Below are 19524 nucleotides of genomic sequence, written 5' to 3' on the forward strand. Positions count from 1 at the left end.
TGCCCGGACAGCCTTTGGCTGTTCGGGCATGCTGAGAGTTGTCGTTTTGCAACAGCTGGAGGCCCCCTGGTAGGGAAACACTGACTTTTAGTATTTTTCTTTACCTGCTCTAGCCGCCCCCGCAACGGGAGCCGACCCGAGCAGATAATCGCAAGTTTTCCTGGGGGCCGCATCGCTATATCGCATTGTTTTTGCGATATATCGTGCAGCCCGGCCGGGAACTCTGTAATTCTACCCCGAGCGTGACTCGGGGTTACCGATCCTGGCAGGGAAAATTAACCCCGAGTCATGCTCGGGAATACCGCTCAGGAGGTTAAAGTAGTTAGGGAATATAATCTGAGTTAATTTAGAAAATATAGTGTGATGACAGGTACTCTTTAAAAAAGATAAAAAAAGAAACAGCCATATTTTTAATCTTAGGCTAAGTTCTAAGTTCACACTACATTTACTATACTAACATATATTATTTTACACTTACAGACAAAAATGCGTGCTTAAAATAAAATGCGCAAGATCATTTTACACAGTGTGAACTCAGCCTAGTAATGTGCTCTATCAAAGCCTAGGATTTTTCAGTTTTCATTTTACAATGTGTGAACTGAATCTTAAAGGGGTATTCCGCTTACATACATCTTATCCCCTATTCAAAGTATAGAGTATAAGATGTCTGATCGCGGAGGTCCTGCCAATGGTACCCCCCGCGATCTCCCTGCAGCACCAGTGCCGCACCTGGGATTCTAAACAGTATGTTTAGAATGCTGAGTTTCCATGGCCAGAGATGTGACATCACGCCACGCCCCCTTGTGATGTCACGCCACGCCCCCTCCATTCCCCTCCATTTATGCCCCCTCATGGTGTGTTGTCACGTCTCCGGCCCCTGAAACCCAGCATTCTAAACGGCCGGTGCTGCACGGAGATTGTGGGGGGTTCCCGTGGCAGGAACACCGAGATCAGACATCTTATCCCCTATCTTTTAGATACGTGATAAGATGTCTATTGGCGGAGTACTCCTTTAAGCTGTACAAAATATCAAACATGTTCAGTAGTGGATCTGATTCCTTGGATTTCCAGCAATGCTCAGAAACCTTAGTTAGTTAGGAGTTGCTGCTCCTTAACAGATGTCCCCGCACAGGGCAATGATAGGGAAATACAACTCAACTCTATTCACTTGACTCAGGGTATGTTATAGTTCTGTGCACAAAGGGTGGCCCCTAGTGGCAAAAATAAGAAAAGACAACCTTCTGTTAGTCATATGTGTTCACACCTGTCTGATGCATCCTGCCCACATCCTGATCACAATTGATTAAAAAAATCATCGGTTCCTGTCAGTTTTATAGACCGATGGAAAAAATGAACACTGGCATCATTCTCTTAAGTTTTCTGAATTTCCTTTTTATAAAATCAAAGCTTCCCTACCCCAAACTTACACCTCAAGATACTATGGTATCAGTATTGTGATCAGTGCCCAGCTGTTCATGAGCTGTTGTCTCCGTATCACCTGTTTTGACATGGTATCCGTTGGAAAATACTTTTCCATATATCATGAAGTCATGAAAAATATACACAAATTGACAAAAAACAAACAAACAGATAAGAGTGGACAGGACCGTAGAGGTGTTGATATAGATAGTATAATAATTATTGGTATAGATGACAAAGGTAGTTTATTTATTTCATGTTTTGTGTTGTCTTGTGTTTTATGGTGTGTATTATGCGTCAAGTTCATTATTTTCGTCTTTCTTACGCATTGTTTTTTTTTTTTTAACAGTGTATGCAATGGAGATAAACCGTAAGTATTTACATTTTTTTTAGTTCTTCATCTCTAAAATGAATTTAGGACAAAATAGATACCCACAGATCTAAGCTTCTAGAATTGTAAGCAGGGTTTTTGCACATCAGATGTTAGTTTCTGAGATTCTGTTTGTTACTATGTATCAGTGTTTGATTCTGGGTAGACAGTGTGGCATGTAATGTCTTACATTTGACGTCAGTAAATCAAAACACAGATGTTCATTATGAATGGACGGTGATCATTCCCCCAAAGAAAAAGAATCAATTTTTTATATTTTCACATGTGATCTGTAAAAAAAAACTAAATATTGGTGCTGTAACAAAGGGATCTAACGACAATAATGAATATGATATATTTAAAAGCAGCAGCTGTCATTCTTAAAGAACTATGGGTGTATAGATCATATTTTCAGAAGTTTCAATGTCAGCAAATAACAAACTCAGCTCTGCTTGTGTAAAATATTTCAGGAAACAAATGCCCGTAGGAATATAATTGCATCTTCCAACTAGCCAAACTAGTATTAATCCAAAATCAGCACCACTCCTGTCCTCAGGTTATATGTGGTATTACAACTTGGCTCCATTCACTTCAATGGAACTGAACTGTAATACCACATACAACCTGAGGACAAAGGTGGTCCTGTGTTTCTATTCCTAGATAACCCCTTTAGGGCAGGGTCACACGGAGCGCATCTGAGGTATATTTCATGCTAAGGATGTGCCAACAGCATTCAGAGAGGGACTGAAGAGCAAGATCCAGGCTATGGCTGGGTAGTTCTGTATGTCCGCTACCAGGCCTCAGCTGAAAGCTTGCTCTGCAGTCCCTCTGTTACTGCTATTGGCACATACGCCAATGGCAGTCACAGAGGGACTGCAAAGTGAGCTCCAGGCTGTGGCTGGGTAGCTCTGTGTGTCTGCTGTAGAAATCCGTTGCTACAAGTGGACACAGAGCTACCAGGCCACAGCTGAAAACTTGCTCTTCAGTCCCTCTGTGACTGCCATTTGCACATCCACAGCGTATTTCACACTGCGGATATGCCAATGGCAGTCACAGAGGGACTGCAAAGTGAGCTCCTGGCTGCGGTCGGGTAGCTCTGTGTGTCTGCTCCTAGCGGCCCATGTGACCCACCCTTCAGTTGATTCCCTGCTTGTTATCAATTAGGGAAACAATTTTTTTTCTGAAGAGTGTTGCCTGAAACACATAGCTGAATGACCCATAACTTACTTCATATTGCAGCTCCCTGTGGTGACAACCTTTATGATGATGATGGGAAACGTCTTCCTCCATGCATCCCTGGTGCTTGGCTAACTCCGGCCATCATGGCATGTTATTTGTTGGTGGCAAACATCCTCTTAGTAAACCTGTTAATTGCGGTCTTCAAGTAAGTTTCCATTACTACACTGTCAGATTCAGTGATATTTCATCAGAAAAAATAAATGGAAATAGTAAATGAACTTTCTGACAATAAACCATTCTCAAATACAGTTTTCTATTTTTTTTTCTGCCATAGGAACAGTAAAAATATCTGTTACAGCTCACGGGATGTCCTACAACCCTGAAGAATTATCAGACCTGACTATATTGCTTACAATGCAAAGTACAACGGGTGGGGGGGTGATTAGCAAGTTCATTGACCACTTAAAGACCACCCAATATAAATATACAGTTAGGCAGTCCAGGTCCACTATTGAAAAAAAAAAAAAATATAAATATATATATATATATATATATATATATATATATATATATATATATATATACCGTATATACTCGAGTATAAGCCGACCCGAGTATAAGCCGAGACCCCTAATTTCAACCCAAAATCCCAGGAAAAGTTATTGACTCGAGTATAAGCCTAGGGTGGGAAATACCTCATCCCCCCCTGTCATCATCCAGACCCGTCATTAACATCCTCATCATCATCCCCTTGTCATCATCCCACACATCCCCCCTTCATCATCCCCTTATCATCCCACACATCCCCCCTTCATCATCCCCTTGTCATCATCCCACACATCCCCCCTTCATCATCCCCTTATCATCCCGCACATCCCCCCTTCATCATCCCCTTATCATCCCGCACATCCCCCCTTCATCATCCCCGTATCATCCCGCACATCCCCCCTTCATCATCCCCTTATCATCCCACCCCCCCCTTCATCATCCCCACCCCCCTTCATCATCCCCACACCCCCCCTTCATCATCCTCTTCTCATCATTCGCCCTCAGTGGTCTTCAACCTGCGGACCTCCAGAGGTTTCAAAACTACAACTCCCAGCAAGCCCGGGCAGCCATCGGCTGTCCGGGCTTGCTGGGAGTTGTAGTTTTGAAACCTCCGGAGGTCCGCAGGTTGAAGACCACTGCGGCCTTCAACATCATCCAGCCCCCCTCTCACCACCTTTAGTTCTGAGTACTCACCTCCGCTCGGCGCTGGTCCGGTCCTGCAGGGCTGTCCGGTGGGGAGGTGGTCCGGGCTGCTATCTTCACCGGGGGCGCCTCTTCTCCGCGCTTCCGGCCCGGAATAGAGGCGTTGCCTTGACAATGACGCAGAAGTACGTTGGCAATGAACGCACCTCTGCGTCGTTGTCACGGCAACGTGACTATTCTGAGGCCGGGCCCGAAGCGCTTAGAAGAGGCCTCCCCGGTGAAGATAGCAGCCCGGAACCAGTATCCCACCGGACCACCTCCTCACCGGACAGTTCTGCAGGACCGGACCAGCGCCGAGCGGAGGTGAGTACTCAGAACTAAAGGGGGTGAGAGGGGGCTGGATGATGTTGAAGGCCGCAGTGGTCTTCAACCTGCGGACCTCCGGAGGTTTCAAAACTACAACTCCCAGCAAGCCCGGACAGCCGATGGCTGCCCGGGCTTGCTGGGAGTTGTAGTTTTGAAACCTCTGGAGGTCCGCAGGTTGAAGACCACTGCGGGTGGGGGAGTTCACTCGAGTATAAGCCGAGGGGGGTGTTTTCAGCACGAAAAATCGTGCTGAAAAACTCGGCCTATACTCGAGTATATACGGTATATTTTTTTTATTATTATTATTATTATTATTATTATAGAGCTGTGTATGGAAAAGGGGAAGCAAGAGTGAGTGTGCCTGCCTCTATTAGTCCTGGTGTTCACATAGGGCACATAGCAGAATTTCTGTGGATTATCCATGTAGAAAATCTGCAACAGATTACAGTTGTATTCAAGTGAATGAGAGTTTGTGAGTATATTGGGTAATTACTCACCCCCTCCCACAGGTTAGTTATTTACCCAATATACTCACAAACAGTTTTTTTTTTATTACAATAAACAGTTGGGAAGCGCTAGTTAGTCGCCTCTTTTTTTGGTTTGGTTGTATCATATACGAGAAGGCCAGGGACTATTGATAGTATTTAGAATATTGAGCAGACTAGATGGGCCAAATGGTTCTTCACTGTCAACACATTCTATGTTTCTATATATGATAGTGGCAATGGTCTGTACATCCAACTAATGATCATAATGATTTCATATTATACTTTTATTATTAAATTAATTATTTATGCTGCTCAGACCACAGGCAGGGATAAAAAGGCTCCCTTGTTACAAACAACATAGGTTCCAATTGATCCATGGCACTAGGTCAGATGCCATCTGGGCAGTCTCTTCAGCTTCATCCTGCCTGGCTTGGTATGATTGATAGGTCTGCCTCTACGTGTATGGAAAAATCTGTCAATTTCTATTATCCAGCCCAGAGAGCAGAGATTTATTTGCCTTGTGTAATATGCACAGGGGTTCAGAGTGAGTTTCATTTGGGGAATCAATGGATCATAGTATTTGGAATTATTAGCCATATCTACACATAGTGACAGATCAAACCATTCTGACCACCTGTTTTAGGAAGGAATAGCTTAGTCTGCAGCATTATACTTGTCAAAAGTACCAGAATCCTTTTGAAATTTGAATTTACCCCATAATAAGTCAGTACGGCTGCTGTCAGTTCAGGTCATTACACCCACGTTCAAGCCATTATTTGTGACCGCAATTCAGAGGCAAAAATGCGTCCATATTACACTCACGTGAAACCGGCCCAAGGCCCAAGACAGTTTACTGCCCTTAAATTTCTAAACAAAGTAATCTCGTCTGATGGATGATACTCGTTCCAGTTATGTCACAGAAGATCCAAATGTCAAACTAAACCTTTTTCCTAGAATTTTCTTGGCGACCCACAGAAAACAGACAGTTACTGTTTAAGAGAAAGCAGATGGTAACATAAGCTTATTAAGAAAACAGTGCACAGCCCAGCTAAGCCTAATGATTCTAATGGAGCCATTTCAGGAGGCAGAAAACACGTATTCATGTCAAACTCTGCCATCTGCTGTTTACTTCAGTGTTCAGACAGTCCATTACTTCTACAGAATAAAACACCATTGTGCCTCTATATACCTCTCAATAACACCAGCACTTATTCTCCATTAAATATGTCAAGCTGGCAGTGATCCTTGTAATGTATCAGTATTGGGTCAACACTCTTTTATAACTAACAAACGTGTAATGTGTTTTGCTCACCAAGGACTCAAACATTAGACAGCTGTACTAGCCTATTGTTTGTGGCCCTCGTGACAGGTGGAGTTTATTTTTGTTTAGCATATTTTCCCTTTATCTTAGGAACCACCAATAAGATGTTTTCTCCCCTATTTTTAAAGGGGTACTCCGCCCCTAGACATCTTATACCCTATCCAAAGGATAGGGGATAAGATGTCTGATCCCTGCTGCACCCAAGGTTCGTTTAGAGCGTCAGGTGCAGCGCCAGAGGCTCGTGATGTCACGGCCACACCTCACTCGTGACGTCACGACCATGCCCCCTCAATGCAAGTCTATGGGAGGGGGCATGACGTCCGTCACGCCCCCTCCCATAGACTTGCATTGAGGGGGCATGACAATGATGTCACAAGTGGGGCGTGACCGTGATATCATGAACCTCCGCCCCACATCGCAAGCAAAGTTCATTCAGTGCACCGGATGTCTGGGATGCCACAGCCAAGATGGCGGGGGGCCCCCAGCGGCGGTACCCTCGCGATCAGACATCTTATCCCCTATCCTTTGGATAGGGGATAAGATATCTAGGGGCGGAGTACCCTTTTTAAGGCATTGTCCATGTAGAAAAAAGGTATTATTTATCTTGCTCCCCCACACTCCACAGCTGCCCAGTAAAAGTCTCAGGAGATATACCTTCTGAGACATGAGCGGTCAGGTACCAAATCGGGATCCCGCAGTTAAATTATCAGCATAGCTTATGGGGCTATACTGTTTGCACAACAAAATTTAAAGTCAATTGGGGTTACGCAAATTGTGTATCTTCCCAACTTTTGCTGCATTCATAAATATGTCTAAAATGTGGACAGACAGTCCTAAAGAAAGACAGTGTAAGGATAGACACAATTAATAAAGTCCTCCGATTATATTCATGTAGAATACTGCCATCTTATCTTTTCTTAGGTATAAATATAGTCAATTACATGGCCCACAAAACATGGAGAAGAATCCATAGTACATTTATTTTTGCTTACTAAGGTTCTATGAGGATCCACTATTCCTGGGTCTTCAGGGACTGCCAGTATGAATGGCCAATCTTTTTCCGAAACAATCCAACAACTCATCCAAACCATGCTGCTCTGATGTAAATGGAATGGTTCCAGTCTACCAAACACATAAATATATATGTAGATACTTCAGTTATTGTTTTTAAATATTGTTATACCTGATGTCTGCAATATTGAATGGTATTCACAAATATTATTTTATTTTTTATTTTTTTTAGTAATACATTCTTTGAAGTGAAATCCATTTCAAACCAAGTGTGGAAGTTCCAGCGTTACCAGCTTATCATGACCTTTCATGACCGACCTGTTTTACCACCTCCGTTGATCATCTTTAGCCACATATACATTATTTTAAAGCGCATTTGTTGCCGCTGCAGAAAGGGGCAAGAAGGGGAACTGGATGAGCGAGACAGAGGGCTGAGTAAGTTCAAAAGTCTTCCAAATAATTTTGGGACTGTCCTTTCTGTGTCTCCCTTTAAATAAAGATGTATTATGGTTTGATCAAATTAAGGTTATTATTTGTTTATTGACAATTAATCATTTTGGTCAATATCCAAAGCATTAAAGGGGTTATCCAGCATTATAAAAAACAGAGTTAAATTCTTAAAGAAAAAAAAAAAGCTGCACTATATTGGTCTACAAGTATAAGGATCCAAGTTGTAATACCACACACGACCTGTAGACCACCCCGGTGCTGTTTTTGGAAGAAAGTAGCTGTTTTTCTTTTACTTGATAGGTTTAGGTTTAGTTTAGGCATCCAATGCAGCTGACTGATGGCTGGAATGTGCTATAACCTTGCAGAGCTGTTTCTGAATGATGAAGAACTAAAGAAACTCTATGAATTTGAAGAACAATGTGTAGAGGAATATTTTCAGGAGAAGGAAGATGAGCAGCAGTCCTCTAATGATGAGCGGATTCGGGTTACATCTGAAAGGTATTTCTAGAGACGCCTTTTCATCGTTACCAACTTTTTCTCTATTGATGTCACAGGCCCAAAACCTGAGACAAAGGCCTGTGTGACACATAGGTATGGCAAGTTTTTAGCACAAATTGCACCAGAATTCTGTCACATTTACAATAGTAACTGCCCCATTTGCTGAATGGAATATATACAAAGACTCCACGACAACTCTGCATCTGACAGAAATCAGAACAGTAATTTTTGGTGTATTTAAATATACATTGCCCTCATCTTTAAAAAAAAAAAACATGAATAACGCTGTGCCATTCAGTAATCCTTAAAGGGAACTTGTCAGTTATGTTATGCTGCTCTTATGGGGGGCAGCTGCGGTGACTACAGTAGTGCTTGTACTACTACCCCCATCATGGAACAGAGTATGTTCCATGTTGAGGGTAGGAGTATAGGGGCTGAGGGATTGATCACATTGGGTCTCACTTCTGAGACAGTTTCTGTTCCATGATGTGAGCAGTAGTAGGAGAGACGGCTCCTGCCCGGGAAGCAGGCGGCATTGCTCAACATTCTCAGGCTGGCTGGCTGCAAAAACACTGATCCTCATTGTATAATTTTAAATACCCCGCCAAGAGCCGTTGACGGTGATGCCCATTCAGGGCTCCTGGAAGGGGATATGAATATCAAGTTCTGATTTTGAAATATACATCGCCGGGGAGCAGGGGTTATGACCGCAGTGGGTTTCTGAAGTGAGACCCGATGCGATCAACCCCTCAGCCCCTGCACTACAACCCCCAACATGGAACACACTCTGTTCCATGATGGGAGTAGTAGTACAAGCGCTACTGTAGTCACCACTGCCACCAACGGACTCCCCCAGCCAGAGGAACTACTACTCCCATCATGGAAATTAGTCTGTTCCATTGTGGGAGTAGCAGTACCCCTGGCTGCGGGCTGTGGGTGGCTGTCTAATGACCTTTTCCCAGATATAACAGCCATATACGGTTTTTATATTGCACAATTTTGCATACTGTTTTGTCATTTTTTTGTTTTTTTATTCCCAAATCGTGATGTGAATGTAGCCTTACACGAGGATATAGTATAGGTTCAAATGGCCTACTCACTAGAAAGCAGACAGGACAGGCAGCATACAGTCATGGTCGTAAATGTTGGCACCCCCGAACTTTTTCAAGAAAATGATTGCAGAAAAGGATTGCAGTACCACATGTTTTGCTATACACACGTTTATTCCCTTTGTGTGTATTGGAACTAAACCAAGAAAAGGGAGGAAAGAAAGCAAATTGGACATAATGTCACACCAAACTCCAAAAAAAGGGCTGGACAAAATGATTGGCACCCTTTCAAAATTGTGGGTAAATAAGATTGTTTAAGCATTTAAACTCACCTTTAAACTCACCTGGGGGCAAGTAACAGGTGTCGGCAATATAGAAATCACACCTGAAAGCAGATAAAAAGGAGAGAAGTTCACTTAGTCTTTGCAGTGTGTGTGTGTGTGTGTGTGTGTGTGTGTTTGTGTGTGCCACTAAGCAAGAACAACAGAAAGAGAAGAAGAGAACTGTCTGAGGACTTGAGAACCAAAATTGTGGAAAAATATCAACAATCTCAAGGTTACAAGTCCATCACCAGAGATCTAGATTTGCCTTTGTCCCCAGTGTGCAACATTATCAAGAACTTTGCAACCCATGGCACTGTAGCTAATCTCCCTGGGTGTGCACCGAAGAGAAAAATTTATGAAAGGTGTCAATGCAGGATAGACCGGATGGTGGATAAGCAACCCCAAACATGTTCCAAAGCTATTCAAGCTGTCCTGCAGGCTCAGGGAGCGTCAGTGTCAGCGCAAACTATCCGTCGACATTTAAATGAAACTAAACACTATGGCAGGAGATCCAGAAGGACCCAACTGCTGACACAGAGACATAAAAAAGCAAGACTACATTTTGCAAAAATGAACTGGAGTAAGCCAAAATCCTTCTGGGAAAACGTCTTGTGGACAGATGAGACCAAGATAGAGCTTTTTGGAAAAGCACATCATTCTACTGTTTACCGAAAACGGAATGAGGCCTACAAAGAAAAGAACACAGTACCTACAGTGAAATATGGTGGAGGTTCAATGATGTTTTCGGTTGTTTTGCTGCCTCTGGCACTGGGTGCCTTGAATGTGTGCAAGGCATTATGAAATCTGAGGATTACCAATGGATTTTGGGTCGCACTGTACAGCCCAGTGTCAGAAAGCTGGGTTTGCATCCAAGATCTTGGGTCTTCCAGCAGGACAATGACCCCAAACATACGTCAAAAAGCACCCAGAAATGGATGGCAACAAAGCGCTGGAGAGTTCTGAAGTGGCTGGCAATGAGTCCAGATCTAAATCCCATTGAACACCTGTGGAGAGATCTTAAAATTGCTGTTGGGAAAAGACGCCCTTCCAATAAGAAAGACCTGGAGCAGCTTGCAAAGGAAGAGTGGTCCAACATTCCCGCTGAGAGGTGTAAGAAGCTTATTGATGGTTATAGGAAGCGACGGATTTCAGTTATTTTTTCCAAAGGGTGTACAACCAAATATTAAGTTAAGGGTGCCAATAATTTTGTCCAGCCCATTTTTGGAGTTTGATGTGACATTATGTCCAATTTGCTTTTTTTCATCCCTTTTTTGGTTTAGTTCCAATATACGCAAAGGGAATAAACATGTGTATAGCAAAACAAATGTTACTGCAATCCTTTTCTGTGAGAAATATTTAATTTTCTAGAAACATTTCAGGGGTGCCAAAATTTACGGCCATGACTGTATGTCGAGAAAAGAGTCATTGCTACAATTACCACCACCACCCACCAATGATTGACAGATTTTTTCCTATGTTCACATGGTGGAATGTCCACAAAGAAAATTCTGCTTGAACAGAGCAGCAAAATCTCATTGAAATCAATGGAACTCTGCTGCTGCGGAATGTCCATCCGGAATTCCGCACAGACATTCTGCAATGTGAACATAGCCTATCACTGCATAAGGAGAAATCTGAAAATTATTGGTGGTTGTGCCAGGACAGTGGCAGTGATGACTCTTTTCTGGCCATGTGCCTCTTGCTTTCGAACGTAGGTTCTCTGAATTTATACTATAACCCAGCGTACAGTGTGACAGACTACTGGAAACAGCAATTCTATCCCTATGTAATGCTTCCTCAGTGGGAACAGCATAATATAACGGACAGGTACCCTTTAGATTATTAGCTTTACCAACTGTGGATGCTATAGAAGATACGTTTTTAAAGTTTATAGTTATCTGATTTGTAAAAGTTTCATTTTATAGAGTTGAAAATATGTCCATGAGATTGGAAGAAGTGAATGAACGGGAACATTTTATGAAGGCTTCCCTTCAAACAGTTGATCTTCGTCTTTCTCAGTTGGAAGAACTTTCAGGTAGAATGGTGAATGCTCTTGAAAAACTTGTTGGTATTGACAAGTCTGAATTGATTCACGTCCGCTCACGAGCCTCTTCAGACTGTGATGCAGCCTATCTTCTAAGACAAGGAAGCGTGAATAGTTCGGATGGTAACAGCATGTATAAATACCATGTAGAAGGTGATGAAGTAACAGGGGATGACAGCGCAGCGTCCATGTCACCTGCATTGGGGTTACGAAGAAAGGCCTATTCTTTTGGGATGAAAACAGATAAAGGTGCAGAAGATGATCAAAGAGCCCAGTTAGTGTCACGGCAGAGCAGTCTACGTTATGCTTCAAGCGCCAATGCTGTTGCCACCAAGGACTTGAGCAAACTGACTTTAGAAATTATTTCACAAAGACCCATTTCTTGTATCGATACATGGACTCCGGTAAGTGATAAACAACAGTTGAGCAAGGAAGACACTGGCGGAGAAACACTCGTACAAAATGATGTCATCAGAAATGGCCAGTCGCTTGGAAATGTTCCTGCTTCTGACTTGTCAAATTCTCATCTAACAGTTGAAAGGACAAAGTTAGAAGCTACTATATCTTATCCCTTAGAGAAATCAAAAGTCGCAAAATATTTTCCCGGTGAAGCATTTAATACTTGTCAAACAACTATGACAAAGTCTAGAAGTTATATCTTTACCCAAGCTGGTAAGCTAGTTGGTGGTGTTAACAACTGGACAACAGAGTATAGCACAATTATGGACCAAGTTTGTCCGAGTTCAGTAGAAGACTGGGCCAACCAGTTCAGCTACAAAGAAGCTTCTTGCACAGAAACCTTACAGCTTCCCAACATTGTATCAGAAGCCGAGGTCCAGGCTGAGCTTAAACCATTGCTTTCAGATACGGAAGATGAAAGTGACGTTGGCGAAATAGGAAACAGTGCCTCCTTCACTGAAAGGACAGAGACGGAAAACTTACTCTCTGTTCAGTCAGAAAAGAATTATCACATCTCTTCTCCTCGATCAAAGAGTTTACACAGTCATTCTAGAAAGACTCGATCCCTAATGGATAAACTAGAAAGACCTGGACATGCTAGTAGTGTTATGAACATTGTAGTCGCCTGTGGAAGTGCAGAGGACTTGAAAGCAAAAAAGGAAAATACATCAACAGAGACAGAATGTTAAACGTATGTGTGTAAACTGATTAGTAAACTGAGGGGGAATGAGTAAAATCAGTGACCCCAATCACAATGAAATGTTAATGGTTAAATACTTACCTGTCCAAAATTCAGTTCAAAATCAATATTTAAATTGTCATTGTTTTAGGCAACATGTGATTGGAGGTGATACTTCAAGCAATTCTATGACCAATCGTAATTTAAGTCAATATTCTTAAAGGGGTACTCCGCTGCTCAGCGTTTGGAACAAATCATTCTGAACACTGGAGCCGGGAGCTCGGGACGTTATAGCCCTGCCCCCTCATGATGTCACGCCCCGCCCCCTCAATGCAAGTCTATGCAAGTCTGTCATGCCCCCTCCCATAGACTTGCATTGAGGGGGCGGGGCGTGACATCATGAGGGGGCAGGGCTATAACGTCCCGAGCTCCAGTGTTCAGAACGATTTGTTCCAAACAAAGAGCAGCGGAGTACCCCTTTAAGATTTCATGTAAGAAAGTTCTATTTATAATTGAATGAACAAATACCACTATACGTCAAGAGAGTTATCGCCTCTTATTAGCTAGACATATTAGATATAGATAGTAAATTCTAGTTATTGTTTATCCTGACAATTTCTTGTAGTCAGCCAAAAGAAATACCAGCTAGGTTACATTGTTTTTCTGACACTCAGTGCTCAATGTAAACTAAATGACTAAGCACAGTTTCATATCTGCAGCTTCAAATCCTGCGCATCAAATATGCACAGGATACTGCACGTGTGAATACACCCTAAAGGTACGTTCACACCTACAGGATCTGCTGCATATTTTGTGCATCGGATTTTGCTTCCCATTAACTTCAATAGGTAGCAAAATCAGCTGCAGAACATATGCAGGAAAATATGCAACAGATCCTGTACGTGTAAACGTACCTTTAGGGTCTATTTACACATACAGCATCCTGCGCATATTTGATGTGCAGGATATAATGCACAGATTGGATGCGCAGGATTTAAAGCTGTGTTAAGTAATTTAGTTTACATTGAAATATGCAGCATAAAATCCTGCAAATCAAATCTGCGCATCAAATCTGATGTGCATGTGAATAGACCATTAAGGGGTATTCCAGATGCTATATATTTTTTTTTAATGCTGCTGGGGCCACTATGATAAAAAAACAAAAAACACATACTCGCCTACCTGAGTTATCCGGGGTACCTCATGATGTCTTTCGGGTCCCTATAGGTCGCTCAGCAGTGACAGCCTGCTCAGCCAAGACAAGGCAAGACACTGCTGCAATTGGCTATATCTAAAAACCCTGGCCAAGGTGAGGGGGCTTTTTGGCAGCCCCCTTTTTCTCAGCTCCGACGGCACCAGATTGAACACCCCCCCCCCAAGTATGCTAAAATTAGAGACCCACCTACGCCTTAGTAGACATCTGTCACTTTAAAGCTTCGCACAATTTACAGATTGTACAGAGCTGTAACACTACTTGTGCATGAGCCCTAAATCTGTGTAACGTAACATAAGCGGCTGCGTTTGCAACCTATATTACCACAAACTTTAAAAAAAAATTATTATTTTTTTTTTTACAAAAAAGGTTGATTTAAAGGGGTACTCCGCTGCTCAGTGTTTGGAACAAACTGTTCTGAACGCTGGAGCCTGCAGCTCGTGATGTCATAACCCCGCCCCCACATGATATCACGTCCTGCCCCCTCAATGCAAGTCTATAGGAGGGGGCGGGCCGACTGTCACACCCCCTCCCATAGACTTGCATTGAGGGGTAGGGGCTATGACATCACGAGCTCCCGGCGCCGGCTCCAGCGTTCGGAACAGTTTGTTCCAAACGCTGAGCAGCGGAGTACCCCTTTAAGGTAATGTGTGGAGAATACAACTGAGCCCTCAAATGTGTGTCTGAAAGTGTTAATTAACAAAACAGGCTAAAGATGTTATAAAGCAATTAAAAAGTACCCAAAGTGTACATAAGTATAGACACAAGGCAATGCAGAACATGATAAGCTGGTTCCACTTTACCAAGCCCCTAAAACAGTAGCTCAACTGATAGAATTGAATCACTGCCTAGATAATCTGCTATATAGATAGACATAGATAATCTGCTATATAGACATAGATAATCTGCTATATAGACATAGACAATCTGCTATATATAGACATAGATAATCTAGTATATATAGACATAGATAATCTAGTATATATAGACATAGATAATCTGCTATATAGACATAGATAATCTGCTATATAGATAGACATAGATAATCTGCTATATAGATAGACATAGATAATCTGCTATACTGTTTGGCACTGTTTTGATTGGACCGTCTCAGACAGTGTAGGAACATGCCCCCGGGTGGATCTTTACTCAATCATTAGAAGAAGGAGTAACAGATGAATGACACAACTCAGAGCTATAAGAAAAGATGTTATTTTATACAAGGATTTCATAAAACAGACATATCACGAGAGCTCACAGTCTTCTTAGGCCATGTTCCCAAAGCCGAAAATGTCCACATTGAAAACACTGGAGGACATTGCGCACATTTGAATGTTTTGGTGGGCGCTAGGGCCGCTTGGAAATATGCCATCTCATAGACGGCAATGCATTTCAGAGCAGAATCCACAGAAAGAATAGACAAGTCTATTCGTTTTGCGGACGCTGGAATCTGGAAATTCCGCTGTGTGCACAGTGCAGCAGAATCCCATTGAATTCAATGGGACTCTGCTGCAGCGGAATGTCTATGCTGAATCTTCCGGAGGAATTCTGCTTGGACATTCCACCGTGTGAGCATATACTCAAAGTGATGGTGAGGAGAGAACAATTGATATCATGGTCTGTATTTCCTCGTGGCTATACTATATATGTTCTGCTTGGGGACACTTTTTATTATTGTTTGTTTGTTTTTCCATGTTGATTTTAATAAAAGGCGAACTGTTGTCACTTTGAGTGCTCAGTTACGGTTTTCATTTTAGTGGCACATTATCCGTATAATACATTTTAAAAAGTTAAAAAATTTGATCTACTAATATTACACAGGAATATCCAGTTATCATTAAATCTATACAGTGATCCCGCAACTTACAATGGCCTCAACATACAATAGTTTCAACATACAATGGTCTTTTCTGGGCCATTGTAACTTGAAACCAGACTCAACATACAATGTCCAGATCTGTGAAACGTGTCAATGGTTGGAAGAACCGACCAATCAGAATGGGCATTCACTGGTAAAAAAAACCCTGTATTACTGAATTACATGCACTGAATTCCTGTCTGGTAGCGCCCCCATAAAGTTCAGGGAGGTACTACATGTTCTGTACTACTCTTTACCTGTACCACAGTTAGCTGCTCCTTTGGACATCAGGTAAGGGCAGCTCCATGTTACTTTTTTAGGACACTGTGTGTTCTGTACAGGACCCTGAAGAAGCTCCTGTCCTCTACATAGACAGTGATTACAGCTCCCAGCAGCTTTACTTTCTTACTTTTATATGTAAGGATTTGCTTTATCTATATTAGTTATCTACTTATTTTTCTTTAATCCTCACTTTTTCCTATTTTTGGATGACATTTTGGTGGCTTCAGAACCAATTACCAGGTTTCCATAGAGTTATGGTCTCAACATACAATGGTTTCAACATACAATGGTCGTCCTGGAACCAATTAATATTGTAACTTGAGGGACTACTGTATACAGTGGTCCCTCAACATACGATGGTAATCCGTTCCAAATGGACCATCGTTTGTTGAAACCATCGCATGTTGAGGGATCCGTGCAATGTAAAGTATAGGACAGTGGTCTACAACCTGCGGACCTCCAGATGTTGCAAAACTACAACACCCAGCATGCCCGGACAGCCAACGGCTGTCCGGGTATGCTGGGAGTTGTAGTTTTGCAACATCTGGAGGTCCGCAAGTTGAAGACCACTGGTATTGGAGGTTATACTCACGTGTCCCCACTCCGGACCCGTCACCGCTTGTCACCGCTGCCCTGGATGTCACCTTCCATCGCTGTCGCCGCGTCCCCGGGTGTCCCCGACGCTCCAGCAAGGCCTCTTCTTCCCCGGCATCCTTTCTCTCCATCGCCACCATCACGTCGTTACGCACGCTGCTCCTATTGGATGACGGGACGGCGTGCGCAGCGACGTGATGACGACGATGGAGAGCGCCGACGATGCAGGGGATCCCGAAGAGGACGCACCGGAGCTCCGAGGACAGGTAAGTGATCGTCAGCGGACCACACGGGGCACCGAAAACGGCTATCAGGTGGGAGCTGAAGAAGTCTGCGCTGCCGGATAGCCGTTTATGCGATGGCCCCGACATACAAAAGCATCGTATGTTGATGCTGCCTTCAACATGCGATGGCCTCTGAGAGGCCATCGTATGTTGAAATGATCGTATGTCGTGGCCATCGTAGGTCGGGGGGTCACTGTATAGAGAATATATAGGAAAATCCGCCAAAAGACATCACAGATAAACATTTTATTGAAGGTAACAAATATATTGTAATAATTCATAAATGTGTGAATATAAATGGATGCAATCATCATCATCAATATACTAATAAATTCCATAATAATAATAATAATAATTAATAACAATAATAATAATTATTATTATTATTATTATTATTCATGGTTACAATGGAATTTTTGATTGTTTAAGCCCCAAAAGTTATTGCTAAATATTCCTCTCATACTCGGTGTGGGTAATAACTCCTTGGGAACTGGAAATAAAAATCCCTTTTTTTTTTTAAGTTGTCCCCGTATGAGCACGATCAAACTGGACAAATGCTCCGGTCACTCTTTAGTCTATAACTCTTTTTTAGATAAGAAGGTTTTGGCATAAGGCCAGAAATAACATTTTAGATTATCTCAGAAAAATACTGTAAATGTTGAGTTTTTCAGCAGTTTTATTTTTAAGACATTTATGTTAAGATGTGATTGACATGATTTACATTGTCAGGTAACCACAGGCTCATATACAATCCTAAATCTATTATAGCACAGGTAGGAGGGTGATGGTCACTCAGGAATAATAAAGGAAAATGGAGAGGATCTTTAGAAGTGCAACCTGTAATGAGGGCATTTTTAATATTCCGTATATAAAATAGGTCAATGCCAATTTCACAGAATGCCAATACCTTTTTCATTGACTGTGTCCATTTACCAATGTTTGGGGCGCTAGTGAAATATCGTAATTCAAGCTAAATAAAAACCATAAGGTAGCGTTTTCCAAAAAGTGTGCCTCCAGCTGTTGCAAACCTACAACTCCCATCCTTTGGCTGTCCAGGCATGCTGGGAGTTATAGTTTTACAACAGCTAGAGGCACCCTATTTGTAAAACCCTGCCATAAGGCATTAATTTAATGCTGCCTTAAACCCTAGGCATTCTAGGGAACTGTGCTGCTGGCCCTTTTGGCACTCACTAGCTAACTATGGTATACGGCAGATTGAAAGACAGTTTCTAGAGCTGTTCTAGTGCTAGAAATTAGGATCTGAAGTTTATACACTGCTCAAAAAAATGAAGGGAACACAAACAACACAATGTAACTCCAACTTAATCTCACTTCTGTGAAATCACACTGTCCACTCAGGAAGCAACACTGATTGACAATCAATTTCACATGCTGTTGTGCAAATGGAAAAGACAACAGGTGGAAATTATAGGCAATTAGCAAGACACGCCCAATAAAGGACTGTTTCTGCAGGTGGTGACCACAGAAAACTTCTCAGTTCCTATATTTCCTGGCTGATGTTTTGGTCACTTTGGAATGCTGGCGGTGCTTTCACTCTAGTGGTAGCATGAGACAGAGTCTACAACCCACACAAGTGGCTCAGGTAGTGCAGCTCATCCAGGATGGCACATCAATGTGAGCTGTGGCAAAAAGGTTTGCTGTGTCTGTCAGCGTAGTGTCCAGAGCATGGAGGCACTACCAGGAGACAGGCCAGTACATCAGGAGACGTGAAGGAGTGTGTCCACTCAGATGGTCAGAAACAGACTCCATGAGGGTGGTATCCACAGGTGGGGGGGTTGTGCTTACAGCCCAACACCATGCAGGACATTTAGCATTTGCCAGAGAACACCAAGATTGGCAAATTCGCCACTGGCGCCCTGTGCTCTTCACAGATGAAAGCAGGTTCACACAGAGCACATGTGACAGACGTGACAGAGTCTGGAGACGCCAGGGAGAATGCTCTGCTGCCTGCAACATCCTCCAGCATGACCGGGTTGGCGGTGAGTCAGTAATGGTGTTGGGTGGCATTTCTTTGGGGGGCCGCACAGCCCTCCATGTGCTTGCCAGAGGTAGTCTGACTGACATTAGGTACTGAGATGAGATCCTCAGACCCCTTGTGAGACCATATGCTGGTGCAGTTGGCGCTGGGTTCCTCCTAATGCAAGACAATGCTAGACCTCATGTGGCTGGAGTGTGTCAGCAGTTCCTGCAAGAGGAAGGCATTGATGCTATGGACTGGCCCGGAAATATTAGTGTATGAAAAGTTTGGCCATACATATACCCAGGTTTAGTACATAATACCTCTCGGCAATAGATCAAGAAAAAATATATATGTTGTCCCTACCAGGGACTGAGGTGCCTTCTAAAATGTAACTTTTAATAGTGTATTTTAAAAATACCGATCCACAAACAAAAAATAATAAATAATAATAGTAAATCTTCAAGA

The 19524-nt window shown here is 42.6% G+C and overlaps 1 protein-coding gene and 1 long non-coding RNA gene across 2 annotated transcripts in view; one reads left to right on the plus strand and one right to left on the minus strand.

Annotated features, from left to right (window-relative positions):
• TRPM1 (transient receptor potential cation channel subfamily M member 1) overlaps nt 1-13060 on the plus strand; it is a 339306-nt gene extending 326246 nt beyond the window's left edge. The window contains exons 24-28 of the mRNA XM_056572537.1: nt 1769-1789; nt 3029-3173; nt 7578-7780; nt 8161-8293; nt 11591-13060. Of these exons, the coding sequence (XP_056428512.1) occupies nt 1769-1789; nt 3029-3173; nt 7578-7780; nt 8161-8293; nt 11591-12857 (1769 nt within the window). The 3' untranslated portion in view covers nt 12858-13060. The remainder of the gene's footprint in view (nt 1-1768; nt 1790-3028; nt 3174-7577; nt 7781-8160; nt 8294-11590) is intronic.
• LOC130368614 (uncharacterized) overlaps nt 12110-19524 on the minus strand; it is a 35224-nt gene continuing 27809 nt past the window's right edge. Inside the window, exon 3 of the long non-coding RNA XR_008892523.1 lies at nt 12110-12236. This is a non-coding gene — a long non-coding RNA (uncharacterized LOC130368614). The remainder of the gene's footprint in view (nt 12237-19524) is intronic.

This window comes from Hyla sarda, chromosome 4 (genome assembly GCF_029499605.1).
Source record: "Hyla sarda isolate aHylSar1 chromosome 4, aHylSar1.hap1, whole genome shotgun sequence".
In the NCBI taxonomy this organism is placed as follows: domain Eukaryota; kingdom Metazoa; phylum Chordata; class Amphibia; order Anura; family Hylidae; genus Hyla; species Hyla sarda.